Source organism: Hyperolius riggenbachi, chromosome 12, assembly GCF_040937935.1.
Source record: "Hyperolius riggenbachi isolate aHypRig1 chromosome 12, aHypRig1.pri, whole genome shotgun sequence".
In the NCBI taxonomy this organism is placed as follows: Eukaryota; Metazoa; Chordata; class Amphibia; order Anura; family Hyperoliidae; genus Hyperolius; species Hyperolius riggenbachi.
Window position 1 is genome coordinate 53,667,438 of NC_090657.1, and position 21,940 is coordinate 53,689,377.

The window sequence follows — 21,940 nt, forward strand, 5'->3', positions numbered from 1 at the left end:
CAGTAACTCCTTCCGAATAAAACGATATCAGATATGTGGGGCTACATTGTTTTTATAGTTAAAAGCAGTATCCAGAAAACGTTGTCTGTAATTGAGCTTTCAGAGAGCATAAATCACATGCTTGTATTTTCCAGCATAAGCCGCTCACAATGACGTCTGAGATAAAAAGTCTGTCAAATTCCCACCAAAATGACTTCATTCAGTAAACTAAACCCCCTGAGGTATCATTCGAGGGGTGCATTGATCATTTTGGCAGCATAGATTATTGGTGAAATTTGAGGGACTGTATGACAACAAAATGAAGAATGCATTTTTTTTATTGAGATATGTCAGTTCTTCTGCTTTTTCACGGACATACTTTGGAGTGTAGTAGAAATTCACCCCAAAAATGATTCAGTAACTCCTTCCGAATAAAACGATATCAGATATGTGGGGCTACATTGTTTTATAGTTAAAAGCAGTATCCAGAAAACGTTGTCTATAATTGAGCTTTCAGAGCGCATAAATCACATGCTTGTATTTTCCAGCATAAGCCGCTTACAATGAAGTCTGAGGTAAAAAGTCTGTCAAATTCCCGCCAAAATGACTTAATTCAGTAAACTAAACCCCATGAGGTATCATTGGATGGGTGCATTGATCATTTTGGCTGCATAGATTATTGGTGAAATGTGTGACAACAAAATAAAAAATGCATTTCATTCCATCAAGTTTCACCAATAATCCATGCAGCCAAAATGATCAATACACCCATCGAATGATACCTCAGGGGGTTAAGTTTACTGAATGCAGTCATTTTGGCGGGAATTCGACAGACTTTTTACCTCAGACTTCATTGTAAGCGGCTTATGCTGGAAAATACAAGCATGTAATTTATGCTCACTGAAAGCTCAATTATAGACGTTTTCTGGATACTGCTTTTAAATATAAAAACAATGTAGCCCCACATATCTGATATCATTTTATTCGGAAGGAGTTACTGAATCATTTCTGGGGTGAATTTCTACTACACTCCAAAGTATGTCCGTGAAAAAGCAGAAGAACTGACATAGCTCAATTAAAAAAATGCATGTTTCATTTTGTTGTCATACATTCCATCAAATTTCACCAATAATCTATGCTGCCAAAATGATCAATGCACCCATCGAATGATACCTCAGGGGGTTTAGTTTACTGAATGAAGTCATTTTGGCGGGAATTTGACAGACTTTTTACCTCAGACTTCATTGTAAGCGGCTTATGCTGGAAAATACAAGCATGTGATTTATGCGCTCTGAAAGCTCAATTATAGACAACGTTTTCTGGATACTGCTTTTAACTATAAAAACAATGTAGCCCCACATATCTGATATCGTTTTATTCGGAAGGAGTTACTGAATCATTTCTGGGGTGAATTTATACTACACTCCAAAGTATGTCCGTGAAAAAGCAGAAGAACTGACATATCTCAATTAAAAAAATGCATTTTTCATTTTGTTGTCATACATTCCATCAAATTTCACCAATAATCTATGCAGCCAAAAGTATCAATGCACCCATAGAATGATACCTCAGGGGGTTTAGTTTACTGAATGAAGTCATTTTGGCGGGAATTTTAATATTTCAGTAGATTAGAGCTTCAAGAAAGTGATGTACACTAGCATTGTCACTTTTGTTCACTGAAAAGCTAAATTACACAGTTTTTCACAATCCCTACAATGTACCTAATATGTAAATATTTTGCATTTTTTTTCCATATATGCATAGGAAACACATGAAATAACAGATTTTAAAAAGATTTTATGTTTTAATGCAAGATATTTACACATCTTTGGTTGAACATTTCAGACAAGTACATTTTTGAACACATTTTTTGTGCAATTTTCTCATTAAAAAACAATAAAACTCCAACATTCACATAATTAAGTGGTATAGAACAAAAGCCCTATTTGTCCTGAAAAAAACAATATCTCATTTGTTTGGATAGACTAAAAACTGAGTAAGATATTTAAACTCAAACAAAAGCATCTCAAAACTATGAAAAATGCTCTGGTCCTTAAGGGGGTTTTATGTGCTGGTCCTGAAAAGGTTAAAGAGACTCTGACGCCTCCTAAAATTCCACTTTTTATTCAATATTTCTCTTCTGCAATATCAGATTAGCTAAAATGTTGCATCCCTGCGGCAGAACGCTGTGTTTAAACCTCAAATCCCCGTGGAACAATGTGGGGAGCGCTTCCTTGTAGAGGCAGAGCTTAGGGCAATAGCTCTGACTCTACTCACGTCAATCCCCGCTGATCGCCGCCTCTCCCCGCCCCTCTCATTCTTCTTTCACTGAAAGGGGGAGAGGTGGCGATCAGAGGGGATTGATGCGACTAGAGGCAGAGCTTAGGGCAATAGCTCTGACTCTACTCACGTCAATCCTCGCTGATTGCCGCCTCTCCCCGCCCCTCTCAGTCTTCTTTCACTGAAAGGGGTGGGGAGAGGTGGCGATCAGCGGGGATTGATGCGACTAGAGGCAGAGCTACAGCGCTAAGCTTTGCCTCCCCCGGGCAGCAAAATCCACGAGCTTTGAAAGTCGTGGTTTTTTGCCCTGGTGTTTGGGGGGATTTAAACACAGCGTTCTGCTGCAGGGATGCAGCGTTTTAGCTAATCTGATATTGCAGAAGAGAAATATTGAATAAAAAGTGGAATTTTAGGACGCTTCAGAGTCTCTTTAAATAGAAAAACACTGCAGAAAATTTAAAGTGTGTACAAGTGCCAACTAATATCGCTGGCCTCCCCCTCTAGCGCGGAATGGATTACCCTCTCTCCTCTCCAGAGCTGAACACGCTGCACTGCACTGTACAGTATTTATTTGTAAAGCATCACCCAGAATCATCCCTAACAATAGATTTAAATGATAGTGATTTAGGCTGCTTACACACAGGGACGTTACAGGCGCACGTTAGTGCAGCCTGTAACGCTCCCCCAACGCACAGCAATGTAACACAAGTGGGCTGTTCACACTTCCCACGTTGCGTTACATGTAACGCTGCACGTTCTTCCGAAAGTGCAGCATACTATAGCGTTACAGCGGCTTAAAGAGAGTCTGAAGCGAGAATAAATCTCGCTTCAGACCTCATAGATAGCAGGGGCACGTGTGCCCCTGCTAAAACGCCGCCATCCCGCGGCTTAACGGGGGTCCCTGACCCCCCAAATCCGCTCTGTAAAGCGGGGGAGCGCTTCCTGGTTGGGGCAGGGCTAACCGCCGCAGCCCTGCCCCACGCGCGTCTGTCAGCGCGTATCTCCGCCTCTCCCCCGCCCCTCTCAGTCTTCCTTCACTGAGAGGGGCGGGGGAGAGGCGGCGATGCGCCGCTGACAGACGCGACTGGAGGCAGGGGTGCGGCCGTTAGCCCTGCCTCCAGGAAGCAATAAATCACGACCAAATCTGCGACCAAGTGTTGCAGTGGTCGCTTTGGGGGTGAAGGGACCCCGGTTAAGCCGCGCTATAGCGGCGTTTTAGCAGGGGCACACGTGCCCCTGCTAACTATGAGCTCTGAAGCGAGATTTATTCTCGCTTCAGAGTCTCTTTAAGCCGCGTTAGACTGTTTGCACATGCTCAGTCATGTTGGGGAGGAGCGGAGAGCGGCCAGGCACATGGCTAATTAATATTCACTGCACTTTGTGACGTGCAGTGTTTACTTCCTGGTGCGGCCGCTCTGTGCGGTGATTGGCCGGCGGGACCACGTGATGCCGCATGCGTCCAAGAGTACGCATCACGGACGCCAGAGTGAGCTGCACAACGCGGCTCACTCTGACGTCCACATCGAAGAGCACCAGGCCCTGCGTTAGGAGCACGTTATGCGACCTTAACGTAGCACCTAACGCAACGTCTTGGTGTGCAAGTAGCCTTAAAGTCTGTACATGTTGTAGCTAACAGACAAGAAACTGGAATTTCTTAGAAGGAAGTCGAACATTACCTCCTCTATAGATCTATAATGACCAGTTCACATTAAAGCTGAACCCCCGGGCAGACTGCTCAATACACAACTAAAATACAATTTCTGTGAAATATCTTACCAACTAAAAAACTTTTTAATCAGTGACCCATATGCAAATTCCCTTTTCTCCTGAGTTTTCTCCTAGGTGATAATTTTAAACTTGTCAATAAAATGCCTTTTAAGCCACCAGCAAGCAAGAAAATACTCAAAATAATTTTGATAGTACTGTTTCACCTGCTTTTTGTTACTTTTTTAGTTGAAAAGTGCTTCAAAATCGAAGATTAAAAATGATCTCCTAGGAGAAACTCAGGTGAAAAAGAGAATTGCATTTGGCCCAGTATATCCAATCCTATGTTTCATATGCCCCATGACACAAGTCAAGCAACGTAATCAGATTTGTGCCCTGACTTTTTTCCCTATGCAGCTCGGCAACATAGCCTGGGCAAAGCCCTCCTCCAGCTTTCTGACTGGATGGTGAAGAACAGCAGCACCCTGACGATTCATCAATCAGGTTAATTGATTGCCAACTAGCAGCTTTGTTTTCCTAGTCGCCACTTTCACTTCGTGGGTGACTGAGAAGGGCATGTTACGTGAATTCTCTAATTTAGTATGATTATGTATGTATTATGTTTGTATTTCTGGTAAGATACATACTCAATGATCATTGGACAAAGGAACACCGTCTCTAAGGGCTCGTTCACACTATGGGTGTTTTTGCCCTTTTTTCAAGCGTAGGCGGTTTTCAGAATCACCCACAAAACGCTTGTGCAATCAATCTCTATGAGAAGGTTCATATCAGCGCGTTGCGTCCCCTTTGCGGTGCCTGTACCATTTTTGGGGCGTTTTTACTATAATGGGTGGTTTAGGAAAAACACAAAATGCTCACAAAATCGCTTTGTGCAGAGATTGAGTTTCGCATTTTTAAAGGACACCCAAGGAGAAAATAAACGAATGAAATAAACGATTGTATCTATCTTCCTTCTCCTAAAAATGACTTTTTAAAATATTCCACAGTTTTAATTTATGTTTAAATCTACTTTTTAAGTTGTAACTGTTTTATTGTTTTTGCTCAATGACACATTCATTGAAGTATGCCAGAGCTAAAATGTATGAACTATTGAACCTTTTTATCTCTTTCCATTTTTTGCTAGGAAAGTGGTTTATAGTTGGAATTTGTTTTCAGTGATGGTCACACTGTAGTCACTTCCTGTCTGAGTCAGGACTGAGTCAGCCACTTACATACCTGATGTTTAACTCTTTCAGGCAGAGAAAGAAAAAAAGGAACACAGCATAGTTATTTTGTGTGCTAGGCACTGTACATACACATGTCTATCTCATCATGTCACATGTCACCTCGGGTATCCTTTATGAATAAATAATTGTATTTATTCTTTTCCAGGTCAAAGAGTTCACTTCCTGACTTGCGTCCGGGAGTGAATGAAAAAAACGCTCTGGAAAAGCACTTAGAAAAGCGTTTTTTTTTTTTTAACAAATCATTTTTATTGATTTTCATCGAAAAACACTAACAAACAAGTACGCGTAGGTACTCAAAGAACAGCACATAGAAGGGAAAGCAATGGTGTACATGCTGATTATACATGAGGTGCAACTTACAATAGCTATAACCATAGATATTATATGCAGTAGGAAGAAGCTGTTGTATTATAATGTGTTCATAACAGTTGAGTCGTAACTTGCAAATTGCATCAAAAATAAGTCAAACAGGCATATATTCCTCGATTCAGACAGTGTGGTCATGACTGTGCCACCAATTGAAGAGGTTAAGAAGGGGAGAAACAAGACAGAGAGAGGGAGAAGAGTATAGAATTAGAATACTATAAGTGGAAAAGGAGTAAAAGTCCAGTGCCTACCTCCATATACCAGGGTTCATAGAGACATTACAGGGTATAGAACAAAGAATAGTTACATTAATTCCGTAATTCAATCCTCTGGGCTTGTAGGGAGAGCTTCTACATTGTTATACCATGGGGCCCATATTTTATCAAATCTACTGGGGCAGTTACGGCTTTTGTATGTTAATCGATATAAGGGTAGGCTTTTCATAATGGTGTATTTCCAATAGTTAAAAGAGGGGGGCTTATCTGATTTCCAGGTACGGAGTATTTCTTTTCGACCATAGAAGCATACTATTCTAATTAGATATTGGGGATGTTTGCCCGGTGGAGTATCATCCAGCAGTCCCAGTAAAAAGGCCCTAGGGGAGAGTATCAGTCGTGTTTGCAGAATGTCATTAAGTAGTTCATTTATCTTAGACCAGAAGGAAAGTACATGTGGACATTCCCAGAACATGTGAAAGAAAGTTCCTGGATTTGTAGTGCATCTAGGGCAATTGGGGGTATTGGAAGTAGAGATTTTGTGCATACGCACAGGTGTAAGATAGGTACGATGAAGAAATTTGAATTGTATTAGGCGATCTCTGGCCGAGATAGGGGTTTTGACAAAATTCTCTAGTATTTCTTCCCCGTCTTTAGTATCTAATCCAGGAACTTCCTCATTCCATGTAGCTTGGCATCTGGTAAGGCTATGAGTATTACTGTTCATGAGGGCAAAGTAGATTACCGAAAGAGGCTTCTCCAGGCCATCCACCATTAATGTGTGTTCTAAATCACAAGAAACCAATGTTGGGCTACCATCTTTGAATTGGGTGTTATAGGCGTGCCTGATTTGTATATATCTGAAAAACATTCTGTTAGATAGGTTGAATGTATTTTTGAGAGTGTTAAAAGGTAATATTACTGCGTTCCCTATAATATGCTGTATGGCTTTTATGCCCTGGCGGGCCCATAGACCGGGGTCTGGTATTTGTGAGAAGTGGGGTAGATAAGGATTGTCCCATAGCGGTGTATAAGGCGAGAGTTTATCAGCGTTCCCTGTATATGCGAGCATGTCTTTCCATATTTTGGTTGTAGTAAACATGAGGCTTGTACATCTAAAATCCCCCCTAGTGCCTCTGAATGCCAGCAGGGTGAGTCTCTCATAAGAGCCCAGTATGGCTGCCTCCACCGCGACCGCAGCATTATATTTATCTTGGGAGAACCACCATCTTATTGTGACTAGAACAGCAGCACAGTAATAGAGATACATATTTGGGAGGGCCAGGCCACCCTGATCTGTTGGAAGCTGTAAAGTGGCAAGGGATACTTTCGGTACATTGCCTCCCCATATAAAACTAGATATTAGAGAATGTAATTTATTAAAGAATGTTTTGGGAATAAGTATAGGCGTTTGGCGAAAAACGTATAAAAATTTAGGTAGGAATATCATCTTAAATATATTAATCCTGCCAATTAACGAGAGAGGGAGAGTTTTCCATATTAGGGCTTTTTGTTGGAATTTATCAACTACTGGTTGTATATTAAGTTTATGAAAATCTGTTAATTGTGTAGTAATTTGAATCCCCAAGTATTTGAATTGTTTGACCCATTGTAATGGGGTGGGATACAGATTAGCATCAAATGTATCTATTGGCATCAAGACCGATTTCCCCCAATTGATTTTAAGGCCTGAGTATTTGCCAAATTTATTTATTATACTAAGAGCAGACTGTAAAGAGGCCTCCGGATCTCCCAGGTACAGTAAGGTGTCGTCTGCATACATTGAGATCTTTTCAGTAATAGTCCCGACCTGTATGCCCACAACGTCCGCTGATTCTCTTATCATAATTGCCAGTGGTTCTATAGCTAATGCGAAGAGATAGGGTGATAATGGACATCCCTGACGTGTACCCCTGGACATTGTAAATGGATGAGAAATATTATTGCCGGTTTTAATTCTAGCAATTGGGGAGCGGTATAGAGCTTTAACCCATGAGATAAAATTTGTTCCAAATCCATATATATGTAGTATCTGCCAGAGATATGCCCACTCCACAGAATCGAAAGCTTTTTCCGTATCCAAGGAGGCAATAGTACGCCTACCTCCATCCTGTGGTGGCAGGGATATATTGGTAAGAAGTCGACGTATATTAATGTCGGTACTGCGCCCCGGCATAAATCCTGTTTGATCACAATGAATTATATCGGTAATAACCGGCTTTAACCTATTAGCTAAAATTTTGGCGAGGATCTTTGCATCAGAGTTAAGTAACGATATCGGGCGGTACGAGCCGCATTGATTAGGATCTTTATTGGGTTTCAGAAGTACTATGATGATTGCTTCATTAAATGTATTGGGTAGAGTGTTACCACTGAGGATATCATTAAAGAGAGCGCACAGTTTACCTGCTAATAGATTAGAGTATGTATGGTAAAATTCGGCAGGGAGTCCATCAGGACCAGGAGATTTATTTGGTTTTAATTCAGAAATAGCCTGCTGAACCTCATCTATGGTAATAGTTTTATCTAGTGCAGATGTAGTTTCTTCTGAGAAATTGGGGATACTAATATTGTGTAGATAATTAAGGAGATCATTGTCAGAAAATATAGCTTTGGAGGCATATAATTGTTTATAGAAGGAAGCAAAGGCTTGGTTAATTGCCTCAGGGTCAACTAATGTTTTGCCCAAGTCATTTGTAATAGTCGATATGGCTGGGGAGCTATTACATTCCTTGGACATCCATGCCAGTAGTTTGCTGTTTTTGTCTCCGAATTCGAAAATTCGTTGTGATTGATGAAGAAGCGTATTTTTGGTGATGTCTACAAGTGCTAATTTCCACTGTCGTAAAGCTGCCTGCCATGAGCGCCATGCTTCCATTGTGCGATTTTGATTAAAATTGCGTTCTGCATTTACAGTTTTTTGCTCTAAGTTGGCAATATGTCTATGGACGTTGGTATTGCGTTCTTTAACCGCGGACATATAGCATCCTCTGACGACCGCTTTACCCGCATCCCACACTACATTTGGAGAAGAGGAGTCCTGGTTTAATTCCCAATATTCAGCAATGGATTTCTTTAATGTAGTATGGATTTGTGGATCTTGTATGTAGAACCTAGAGATGCGCCATAAACGATCTTTTGGGGCTCTGTGAGATAGTAGAGTTAGCAATATAGGTGCATGGTCAGAGATACCCAGAGGAAGGATTTCTATTGATTGCAACATTGAGAGCAGTGCCTGTGACCCAAAAGCCATATCAATACGAGACATTGACTTGTGAGCTGCGGAATAACATGTAAAGCTAGTGGTTGTCTGATATTTCCAGCGCCACAAGTCATATAATTGATAGCAGTCAGCCCATGTCGCAAGATCTTTGCCCTCTTTAGTAGATACGTTGGAGCGGTCTATTGCTGGATTCATTGTCATGTTAAAGTCTCCCATTAATATTATTTTATCGCATTGCCATTGGGCTAGTTTGTTAAAGATTTGATAAAGCAACAGTTTATCAGCAGGGGGGGGGGAGGTAAAGGCCCGCCAGGGCATATTCTATACCATACAGCTGAAAATGGAGTAGTACATATCGGCCTTTATCGTCATATATGTTGTGTAGAATTTGAATTGGAAGCGACTTATGCACGAGAATCGAGACACCCCTAGAGTATGTAGAGTAAGTGGCATGGTAGTGATGAGCCACCCACGGGCGTTTTAATGCCATTACTTTATTACCAATTAAATGTGTTTCTAATAGTACGCAGATATGCGGATTGTGTTTTTTAAGATAGTTAAATACCAGTGTTCTTTTAATTTTTGAGCCCAAGCCCCTTATATTCCAAGAAATACATTTAAGTGTCGTCATAAGTAAAGTATATAGTATATTTACCAGAGGATATCCACTTTTTCTTTGGTCGGAGGCAGGCACTGGAGAAGAAGCTTATAGTGCAAGCGAAAAAGAGAAAGGGAAACAGAGGACAAAGAAGGGAGATGTGATGGTCCGACAGCAGAGGAGTTTGCCGGAGCTGCGAAGTACCTGTAGAAAAAAGATTAAGCAACAAAAAAACATTCCCCAACACCCCAACCCCCCACCCTACACCATACATCAGAAAGATGTTGAAGGTGTCTACACCCAAACAGTTTCTTAAGAAAACAGAGACCCAAAACCCAACAACTTAATTTAGAATGCGGTCTCTGTAGGGGACGTATGCCAGGAGCTTCATCCGCCACCCGGCTACACCCATCCGAGATGGGGGCAAAGGAACCATCTTAATAATTGTTACTAACCAACTGATAAGTGAGGTAACAGTCAGATTCGAGATGTCTGGAGCCGGGACCAATCTACTGCTGGGTGCTCAAGCAAAGGCGTCACACTCCTTTATTCTTTTATCAGCAGTGGGGGGGGGGGGGGGGGAGGGATAAGGGCCTATGGAAGGGTAAAGGGGGAGGGAAGGGGAGGAAGGAAGGAAGGGAGTATGTGGGATGCCTCTATTATCTCTATTATAGGATGAGGGGTGAATTCCATACTGGATTATTAGGTCTGCAATGCCTACATGACTAGGATAATGCCTGACATGTATATAGTCAACCCAATATGGGGAAGGTGAGAACTTATGTATACACAGTATAGTAATCTTTGTGGTTATCAATAGAGATATGTCTGGGGGAGTCCAGTCTTTAATTCTGGGGCATTCTTTTTGTGCAGTGTAGCCTGCATATCTCGGTCCCAGAATTATATTCATAGGAGCCCTCCTGCCTGGATCCGTTACATAATCAAAGTATAGCACTTGTATTACTTAAATTATTAGCTCCTTCTGCCCTATGGTAGTGTGTAGAGAGCTCTCAGTTATTTGGTAGTTCAGAGTAATGTTAGTATATTTGTCAAGTTTTGAAAGGTCTCATAAAGTTATAGCAGTCATTAGTTGATGCGGGCATGTACTAGGATAGTAATTGGCCTCATAAGGTAACCGGCGCCCTATCCATGTGATCAACTTTACACAGCATGCAATGTTATATAGTGCTAATATGGCATTTCCTTATAAGTATTATATATAATGCATTACAATTGATGTGAATAAAATGGAAATGCCCGGGAGTAGATACAGCCACATCTCACATCCCAGGCCGCTTTTCCCCTTATTTGCTGTAGTATATATGTAGCCATATATTTATCCGCATCCGCATAATATTCTCAAGTGTCTTAAATTCAAAAGTACCATGGTGTCTAGGTTATAGGGTTGTGTGAGAAAGGGCAGCACCGACTATCAAGTGAGAATTAATCGGGCCAGAGCATTTATATAAGTCATAGGTCTGAGGAATATCAAATTTGCATAGGGACACAAACTAGGCACACTCAATCTTATATCAGGCGTTCAGCAGGGACTTGTACATTAGACGATACGGTCATCGTTCCCGTTGCAGTGTCTAGTCCCTTCATCCCGGACCCCTGCATCATACCACTGCCAGATCATTATATATATAGCAGGGAGACCCAACCATGCGGCACATATGCCCCCAGAGCGATTCCTACACCGTTATGATAATGAGCTGTTTGGTAACCCTGTAAGGTTACATCATAGATTTGTCGAAATATAGAGTTTCACATTGTCATCTTGTGGCTCAGTTTATAGGTTTGATAATTGATGCCAGTAGTACCATAGTAAGCGTTGTACCGCAGATTATGTTTTAGGTAGTGCGTTCAAAAGTACAACACTCTGAGTTAGCCACATGCGCGCCTGCCGGGCCCCCCCATAGGTTAAGGTTTAGTCCGCCTCATGGGCCGCACTGCCAGTGACCAGGACGTGTTGCAGATCCCCATACCTAACGTAGGCAATGTCGTATATTCCAATATGAAACATCTATAATATAGTGCTATGTTAGTTAGATATCAATGCGCGTCATGCCCCAGACAGCGCCGCCCAAAAAGCAACATTTATAAGCCATGGGCAGCAGTATACCATCAGCTGTATACATTTATCTCTATATGACTATGTTATTTATAGAGAATATGCTCCTGAGATTATATATTAACAATTCGTTGGGACACAGCACCATCTGGTGGACAACGCGCACAGACACCCCATTATCTACACAGGAACATTCCCCAGGCACATCCAAGAACAGTATAACTTTAGCATAATGCCATAGTGCATAATAATTATCATACATATAGGAATAGGCATGTCACATTTGCAATACGCATATAAAACCCAGCCTCAGACCATATTATCAACTACGCGATGAGCATTGAGAGGCAGAAGGGGAGGGTAACGCTGACATATATAATATACAGCATTACACGAGAGGGGCAGGAACGTAGGGCATAGAGTATATTAGCATAGGTCTGTAGAACAGCTCCAAAGATCAATCACCAACAATACCGGTCCCAGACACCATCCGACAGGTTAGGTGGAAACTATAACAAATAAACTTGTCTCGTGTGCATTATATGTTCGTTGAGAGGATGTCGCTTGCAGGCAATATGTCCATTAAGCCCTGTTAAGGGGAGTACAGCAATGGTGCTTATGAAATAGAGTTCTTCCTGCAATGGAAAAGCGCGGGTAATTTCCCGCCAAGTGACTGAGGATGATTAACGGTCCGCCATTGCCAGTAATAGTGATTGCAATAGGACTATGAATAGTACAAAAGTAAGTTTCAGCTGGCCATTGAAAGTTCTGAGTCTCCTAACAGTAGCAGCGACATATTTGCAGTATCAACGCTTAGCACACAGACATGTGTAATAAATGCAGGTACTTATCCTATCCTCGTGCAGGGAGAGAGTCCAGCCATGTGAAGACTTCCTCTGGCTTATCGAAGAATCGCACTGTTTCTCCGTCCTGGACCCGCAGCCGTGCTGGAAAAATCATAGCGTATTTGAACTGTTTTTCCCTTAGTTTTGCTTTAGCACTAAGGAAGGTGCGTCTGAGCTTTTGCGTCTCTGTGGTATAATCAGGGAAAAGCATTAATCTTGTATTTTCATAGTATATGTCTTCCATCTTTCGGGCGGCAGCAAGAATAGCATCCCTGTCCCTAAAGTTTAGTAAGCGAAATATTATAGGGCGAGGGAGGGAACCAGGGGGTCCTTTACGAGCCGGGACACGATGAGCTCGTTCAATTACGAACAGGCCAGAGAACGTATCCGCGGGGAGCAGTCTCTTCAGGAGGCCTTCCATAAATGTAGGAACATTTTCAGGTTCTGTACCCTCGGGGAGCCCCAGCAAGCGCAAGTTATTTCTTCTGTTGCGGTTCTCGGCATCTATTGCCCTCGTTTCCAGCTGGGTGAGCCGCTTTTGTGTGTCTGGCATGGCGGCGTTCTGTGCCTGAGCACGGTCCTCGATGTCGGAGGTGCGACGCTCCAACTCTGTGGTCCTCTGCCTGAGGGTTCCTATGTCCTGCCGCATCAGGCCAAACTTCGTTTCTATGTGGTCTATTTTCAGTGTGAGAGTAGTTTGGCACTGTTGAATTGCCTGCAGTATCTCAGCAGTAGACGGCATGGCGGGGGGAGATGCCTCATGGTCGATCCCTTCCTCTCCTGATTGCGCACGTGGAGGAGTAGTAGCCGTGTTGGAGATCGGCGGTGCAGGCTGCGAGTAGCTAGTGGAAGGATTATTGTCGCCTTTATCTTTATCCTTTTGATTTTTCTTTGAGCCTCCCATTGCTTCGTAAGGCTGGAAGCGGCGTGGGGACCGTTGAGGCCGAGAAGGGCCGCTGAGCTCCTGTGGCTCTGCAAGAGGATCCGTCCCCTCGCTGGAAATATCTTCCGGCGGATCACACCAAGAGGCCAGGGTAAGGCAGGAGGTTAAGCCGAGGTAGAAGAGCAGGTTTTAGGGTTGATTACAGCTGATTAAAAGAGCGATGGCCACAGATTGCAGAAGCCGGGCAGCGGAGCTCCGAGAAACTAGACCGTTCAGTAAGCCATCTTGGCCACGCCCCTAGAAAAGCGTTTTTAACAAAAACACAGCGCACAAAAACGCAAAACGCTTGCGTTTTCGTTTTTGGATGTGAACGAGGTCTAAGGGTGCATACACTATTTTGGCCTATTTTACTACTTCCATGTAGAATGAGAGCTTACCTATGTTCAAAATCTGTTGACCTCAGACTATATGGAGGTGGTAAAATTGGCCATTGATTGGCTAACAGAGAAAAAAAAAAAGAAAAAAAAAAACAAAACAAGGGGCAGCCGTGTTTGGTGCACAAGGGCTGTTTACAGCCTTTTAAGTTGACATCCTACACTAATGAATGTCTAAATGTCAAACTGACATTGAAAGAACGTCAAAAGCCACATTAAATGCACCTAGCTTTCGACTGACATTTGGCAAGCCCGCTGACAACATTCGTTCCATTTGTCAATAGCTCTTGTAAGCGACTGGCTTCACCTGTTTCAGATCCACCACGGACAAGTTCCATTCAGTACTGGTCCCCATCTCAGACTGTTCTAGAAGCTGGCCGCTCAGCATCACATGATCCGCCCCCTCCTCTGATAGGACAGCATCCTCCTGAGTGCCTGGCGAAATATATTCCCTCCACAACTGCTGCAACTCCTGGACAGTCTGGTGCTTGTAGTGCAACTGTAATGAAACCGGTAAAATACAGAAAGCTAAAGGAAATAGGTGACATTTAAATCATATAGCTTTCGCAGGACAGAGAGTTGCGATTTGCGGCAATGAGTGTAAATTTGGGAGTAGGGAGGAGCATGGAGCAGAGCACCTCCTATGTATAGCTACAATTTGCATATTGGGAAGGCTCAGCACTTGCTATTTTATCGGGCGCCCAAATTTACTCTCAATGTCACGAATCACGGCTCTGCTGGGGGAGGTGGTAGGGGGGAAGTTAGCATTAAATCTATTGCAAATCACTGTGCATTGTGCGGGCAGGCAAAAGATTAGTTAACTACTTTTCTGATCAAATTCGATCAGAAAAGGATATAGCTCATGGTCGATCTGCCTACCAGATCAAATAATGTATGTAGGGTACCTTATGCCTGGTACATACGATGCAATTTTCTGTCAGATTAACGGTCAGATCGATTTTTTCCATCAGGCCCAATGTGATTTCCAATCAATATTCAGTCGGGAAAAAAATCGAATCGACCGTCAGTTTGACCGAGAATTGCATCAGCTTAGAAAATTGAAGCCATTGTGTTTTTATCTACATAGCATTACAGCTATTTTGGAAAGTTCTAGTAAGGTCACAGATCGTTTCTGTTCTGCTGCAGCAGTGGTTTTTAAGTTCTAGCTTTGCTAAAGACAAGTAGCAGGCTGCCCTCTAGTGGCCGATAATGAATACAGCTGCTGTCACATGGCAAGGAGTGTGCACAGGGAGTAAACCTGGGCAGGTAGGCATAATAGTCAATGAAAGGGTTATTAATAGACTCCAGCATCTCCCTGTCCCTGCAATACCTTCGGGTTTATCAGACTGAAGATCTCCTCTTCTGTTACACGTGTGGCAGGTGACTGGGGACGTTCCGGGCTACGGACACAATCCATAATCTCCTGCATGATCTTCTGAGCAATAAATAATGCTTCCCGTGACTCCAGCTCTCTCTGTAATAATAGAATCAATAAATCAAATGAACAAAAATAAATATGGAGCGTGCCATAAAGTGAACTTACTGTATAGGGCAAAAGTAACATCACATTAGTGAAACAAAGACCTAAAGAAGCTTACACACACACACACACTATAACTTTCACCCATAGAGATCATGACTTGATTTACATATTATATACATATTGATCTTCCAAGCAGTAGTGTCTGACTCACACACCTGAAACAAGCATGTGGCTAATCCAATGAGACTTCAGTCAGAAACATCTGATCAGCAAATGCTTGTACAGGGTCTATGCCTAAAGCTACGTACACACATACGACAACGATCGTTTGTTGTGAACGACGAACGATATTTAATTGACGAAAGAACGACCTAACTTTCAAAGGTGTGTAACGATCTGATCGTTTGTTAACGAATGATCCGGAACAACATCACATACTGTTCCTGGAAGTTACATCATAGCAAGTTCCGCCCCCACGTAACGAACGGTTCAAAACGTACGTTACACTGTAAAACTAACGTTACGCATATGACATAACTAAATTTCTATTTCATACTGTCGGTATGTAGTAGAGCATCTAGATAATATAGTGTTGACAAAACATACAAAAATACACTTTGTCCCGTTAAAATAAAAATGATGGTATAATCATGTAGTATACGTGTCACTGAGCACAACCATAGAACGAACGTTACATCGCGAGGGGAAAATTTAATGTGCCGTGACTATAAAACGAAGTGCGCATGTCTTGCCTACTACAAACGACCGTTTCTTAACGATGTTCTACTTTTGCTAACGATCGTCGTTTAAAACAATCCGCCAGGACAGATCCTTCGTTTTTAACGATCTAGCTCGTCCATCATTTGACTCAATGATCATTGGTTGTTTTGTTTAAACGATCGTCGTTTGAAATGATCGGGGATAAATGTCAGAATGTAAATCAGGGAGAGGAAAGATTTCACAATGGGCAAACACTGACTAAATAGTTTATAAAGTAATATTGTAAAAAAAAAAAAATAAGTAATTTAATCCATTATATTCAGTTCCTCTTTAAAGGACACCTGAAGTGGAAGGAATATGGAGGCTGACATATTTATTTCCGTTTAAACATAGACCCTGAACAAGCATGCAGATCAGAGGTTTCTGACTGAAGTCTGACTGGAATGGTTGCATGCTTGTTTCAGGTCTGTGATTCAGATACTACTGCAGCTGGAGAGATCAGCATGACTGCCAGGCAACTGGTATTGTTTAAAAGGAAATACATATTTCTGAGGAAACATGGGCCCAATATCTGGATGCCCTTTCTAAAGGTAGTTTGCAGAGTTCCCATTTAGAGGTTTCTTTAAGATTGCTTCATAGAGTGTATATAACTCCAGCCAAGGTGCATAGATTGGACCCATCCAAATCTCAATTTTGTTTCAGAGGCTCCACATAGTTGTCTCACTCTATCACACAGTTCCTCAACCCTGTCCTCAAGGCCCACCAACAGTGCATGTTTTGTGGAAATCCACAGAGGTAGGTAATCAGCTCTGCTGAGGCACTAATTACCGCAACTGTGCATGTTTGTGGTTTTTCTGCAAAACATGCACTGTTGGTGGGCCTTGAGGACAGGGTTGGGGAACACTGCTCTATCATATATGGTGGTTTGAGCGATATCTTGCAAACCTCAATCCTAAAGAGCCCTCTTGTTTTCCTCCTAGGCCATAGAATCTTTAGGTCGAAAAGCCCCCGGAACAAACATTCAATTTATAATGGTAACAGCCCTAATATCTTGTATACCCTGCTGATACAAAAAATAAATAATACTATGATCTTCAAAAAAATGAATGCTATTATACTGGACCAAATGCCTTTATTTGAGCGTATATGGCAACCTTGGCTGGACTGGAGGGAGGCAACTTTTTTAGGCGGCAAAAGTCTGGTTACAGCACCAGGCAGAAACAGGAAGTGAAGATAGTGCCTGGCCAACCTATACTGGGGGCAACTGTACCTGGCTAACCTATACTAGGGGCTACTGTACCTAGCTACTAATACTGGGGGCACCAATACCTGGCTACCTACCTTTACTGAGGGTTTTTTGTGGTGCTCACTGCTGCTGTAACATGCGGTGCAATTTGTCCAGTGCTGTGCGATCGATCCAATTTGGGGGGGGGCATCCTCACAAGTTTGCATCAGGCAGCAAAATGTCTAGAACCGGCACTGGGGATAGGAATAAAAATGGATCCTCTCACTTTCCTACATGAGAGACCTTGCAGTGTGCCAATTCTCTTGGTCTCCTAGTGTACAGGACATCCTATAGCGTACTTTGAATATTTGAAGTAGCTGTGACCCCTACTATTTATGTCTTTATTGATTTAGAATATTTTTCTTTTATCTTCCTTTAGTTATTTCCATAACATATTGTCTTAACGGTTTCATATTGTGATCTCTTTTTTTTCTTTTCTTCTTCCTCTTTTGATTGTATTGTACAGAGTTTATGGATATTTCATCACTAAGTGCAATGTATTTACACCTTGATGAAAATGTTGTTGTGTTCTATCCTTAATAAAAGATTTGAATCTAAAAGGAAATACATATGGCAGCCTCCATATCACTTCAGGTTCCCTTTGAGTATTTGCTGAGAATGGTCATTATCTCAGATACAAAGTCTCCTCCCAGCTATCTCCGGCTAGATAACACAATGCCAGAGAGACAGCCTGTCTCCACAATACCACGGTCTTAGGCCGGTGATCTGCAAACTTGGCTTTCCAGCTGTTAAAGGGAACCAGAGATGAACGTTTCACACAAAATAAACATATCAGTCGATAGCTTGTAAAGAATAAATGCTCTACCTGATAATTTCGCCGCTCTGGTGTGCCTTTTTTAGTGTTTTTTATCCATTATTGCTCCAGGAAAAATCAAATATGGCCGCCGACTCATATCCCTTCTGCTTCCGGGTTATGAGTTGTTCTGGATGTGCTGTCTAGGCTATATGAGACTAGGCTGCTATCTAGGCGCTGCTATCTAGGCTATATGAGAAAGGCTGCTGCAGCCTTTCATCTGTGTGCTCTCATTTTGGTCTGATGTGCAGCTGCCTGCAGGAAGTGTCTCTCATAGGAATGAAACTGCAGTCATCATCATTATCTATGCAGAGTACACACAGAGCACACAGATCACACAGCAGCCACACTTGTCTGTTTCAGAGATTCTCTCTCAGCAGCAGCAGCCCCTCCCATGTCATCACAGCTCTCAGTATGCAAAGCAGGAAATCTGAGCCAGGAGGTGGCAGGCTTGGGCTTGAAAAGACTCCACAGAAGAGTGACTCAGCTATAAGGATTCCAGGTCAAACCTAGACTGAGCCAGTTGGGGATTCTTATCACAGCTGCTAATAGACTAATTAAGCAGATAAGAATGAAACTAAAAGCAGGGTAGGTGTTTACTGTCATGTTCCCACTGATAAATGTAATAAAATACATGAGGGTGCTTCGTCTCTGGTTCTCTTTAAGGAAATACAAGTCCCACAATGCATTTGCCTTTATGAATCATGACTGCGGCTGTCAGACTCCCGCAATGCATTGTAGGACTTGTTGTTCCTTAACAGCTGGAGAGCCACGTTTGCAGATCACTGTCTTAGGCCATGATCTGAGGGTTGTGTCACGTATGTATGCTGGACCAGGGAAAAGCAGGTGGCATTCCCGATGTGCTGTACTCTCTAGGGTGGTCTGCCGAAAGTGTTCACAATGTCTGTGGGGCGGAAGTATAACATATCCTCGCTACCTGCTAATTATTGTTCAGGTCGGGAATGCTTGTTGTGATATAGCTACAGAGAATCGTATATTGTACAAATGGACTGAGTGAACGAGCCCATAGGAAAACATGGGTCCATTCTATATGTCCGCTACTACTCCCTGTGGCAAACATGCTGCCAGGCGTTGCTAAGCCCTGACGTTATAAAACGAAATTAGACATTACATTTATTTAAACATTGAATCTAAGACAATCTATTGAAATAATGGCATTTTTGATTATGATCATATATACATCGGACATGCGGGTTCTTTCCAAGATTCCTGCCATCAGGGACCACCGAGAGTGCCAGGGAGGGAGAGGAGCCAGCGGGGGCAACAGTAAGGATGGTACAGCATGATGCATGTTTTTAATGCAGATTAACCAGTTTTTGCTTTCAAAGCAGTGTATCTGCACCCCGGAGGATTTTATTTAAATGCTTATAAAATAAAATAATTCTTAGCAAATGTACCACTCAAAGGAAGATCATTTAGGTGTGTTTAGTAGTGATAAAGTTATTGGTAAATGAATGGGTGGAGCACTGAAATATGAAAACTGCCCTGGAGTTCCCCTTTGAGTATAAATGTAGGCAGATGCAGCTACTGACCTCTAGAGCCTCCCTCATAGGCGCAGTCTTGTCCTCATACAGAGCGATTCCCCATAGAGACACTTGTATCAGAGCACCAGCCAGCAGCACTGGGTGTGTGCAGAATTCCCAGTTCTCCCCAAATATCCCAGCAGTCGGAGACTTGAAATGAAACGGGAGGGTTTGAGTCTCTCCTGGAAGGATCACACCTGGAAATAAGACACTTCAGGAATTACATAACGGGTTACTCTGCCTTAGTTCCAAAAATCTATATAACCTATATCATTACTATCAACTCGTGCTGAATAACTCTAGGTATTATCCTTAAAGGACACCTAAAGTGACTTATTTTTAATATAATCTTTTATTCAGAAGAATTTAACAAGACAGCATAGAAAAATGCTGAATATAAAAATACAAATTTCACAAATATAGAGAAGAAAAACACAGTCATAGACAACTTCTGGAATTGTTACAGTGTCTTGGCAATAATCATTGAGTAGTATATCCAGCTAATAGTAACTGCAACCATATTTATATCTTTTATATATATCGTAGCCTATAGTTACCGGTATATATCCAGAGCAGGGTCCCTGCATGCCTATTCAACAAAAGCATGTCAAATAAGTTTCTTGGAGGGTTAAACACGGCTGTGGATGAGAATATATGGACTAGGCACGTGCGAGTAAGGTCAGGGCATGCCCAGTAGAACTAAGCGCTCATGCACAGAATAAAAAAGAACTGCTTCATTCTGCTGGGCATGTGTGGACTTTACTCTGCATGCCTGGTCTAGATGCGCTTATCCATGTGCGGGAGTGCAGCCAGAAGATGAAGAATCACCCTGCGCAGGAATGGTGGGCTCTATGAGGATCCCACCTGGACCATCAAGAGGTTTCTCCTACAACATGACCATCGTGCTGCTGTGATAAACAAGTCTCAGGACGGGCATGGTTAAGAGGGAACAAAGCTAGATAAAACTCAGCAGAGGCTGACAATAACCACCACCTCTACCAAGAATGTAGAGTGCTACAGTGGTCCTTGATGCCTCCGATCCCCCCTTCCCCAGCTCAGCGTCATGCCTCACTAGGGTCTACAAGGCCTGCCTGTTTCTGCATGTTCATGTTGATCCTTCTAGAGGATGAGGTATATTGCACTGCTGCTACATGATTGGCAGATTAGATAACTGCATGAATAAATATGTGTAGAGATAAAGTGCTGGTAAGTGTCATTGGCTCAGTTAATTAGCTTTTACACTGATGAAAACAATTACCAGAATTTGTCTTCAGAATGACAAAGCGGAGGAGGAGCAACACCATGCTGACAGTCTTGTGTGCATTTTAAGCTACCATATACAGTATACACACGCTGAATTGAACTTGGCTGTGGCTGCCAATAAAGACCGCCTCAGCCGAGAATCTTGAGTGAATCCCACATGTGTATAGTGGCCAATCCTTTGGTGTGTATGGAATTTACCAGGAGTTGTGCAGCTGCTTCTCACCATCTGATCCTGACTTGTTTGGCTTTGCTGAATGCACCCTGATGAAGCTCACAAAGGGCAGGCATAACACGTAGGTGGGTGGGGGCACATCCTGCAACTGCAACAAGTGCTTCTTATTGGCTGCAGCCATGGAACTTTTGCCTGAAATACGAGCGCACACTGCTCCCCGCAGAGGAGACACCAGCAGCTGGGTAGAGCGGCTGATGCCAGAGAAGAAAACCGTCAATTAGCTGCCAGGCGGCTAACGCAGCTGAGAGGGCAGATGAACTGAAGCGCCTGAGTGGTGAGAATACCCATGGTAAGTACGTATCAAGTCCAGGGCCGGTTCAAGTAACAATTGGGCCCTAGGGCAAAATTAGCCTGGGGGCCCCCCAACAGACACTCCCCGACCAAAACGCGTCATTAGAGGCCCTTTGTTGCAGCCAAATTTCCCCCCTGGGCCCCTGAGCTGGCTGCTGACCCTCCCCCAATCACCTCCCAACTAAAAAGACTCTGCAGAGTCCCTGGTAAGCAACAGTTAAGATGGGGGAGGGACACCTTGGGGGCCCCTACAGGCTCTGGGGCCCTGGGGCAATTGCCTATTTTTTCCTATGGTAGCTCCGGCCCTGATCAAGTCCTGTGTGCAGTCGCTGATAGCTGCTCTATTACAGCGTGTGGTGAATCAGTTCTGGTGTTTACACAGCAGTGTCCGTACCAACTTATATACACTTCACTGACTCTGTCTCCCTACTCTGAAGATAACATCGGTGATTAGCGTACC

At 42.8% G+C, this 21,940-nt stretch overlaps 1 protein-coding gene across 1 annotated transcript in view; it reads right to left on the reverse strand.

Annotated features, from left to right (window-relative positions):
* MYCBPAP (MYCBP associated protein) overlaps positions 1-21,940 on the reverse strand; it is a 118,247-nt gene that overhangs the window by 53,797 nt on the left and 42,510 nt on the right. Inside the window, 3 exon segments of the mRNA XM_068263041.1 lie at positions 14,156-14,347; positions 15,179-15,322; positions 19,704-19,891. Coding sequence (XP_068119142.1) covers positions 14,156-14,347; positions 15,179-15,322; positions 19,704-19,891 — 524 coding nt within the window.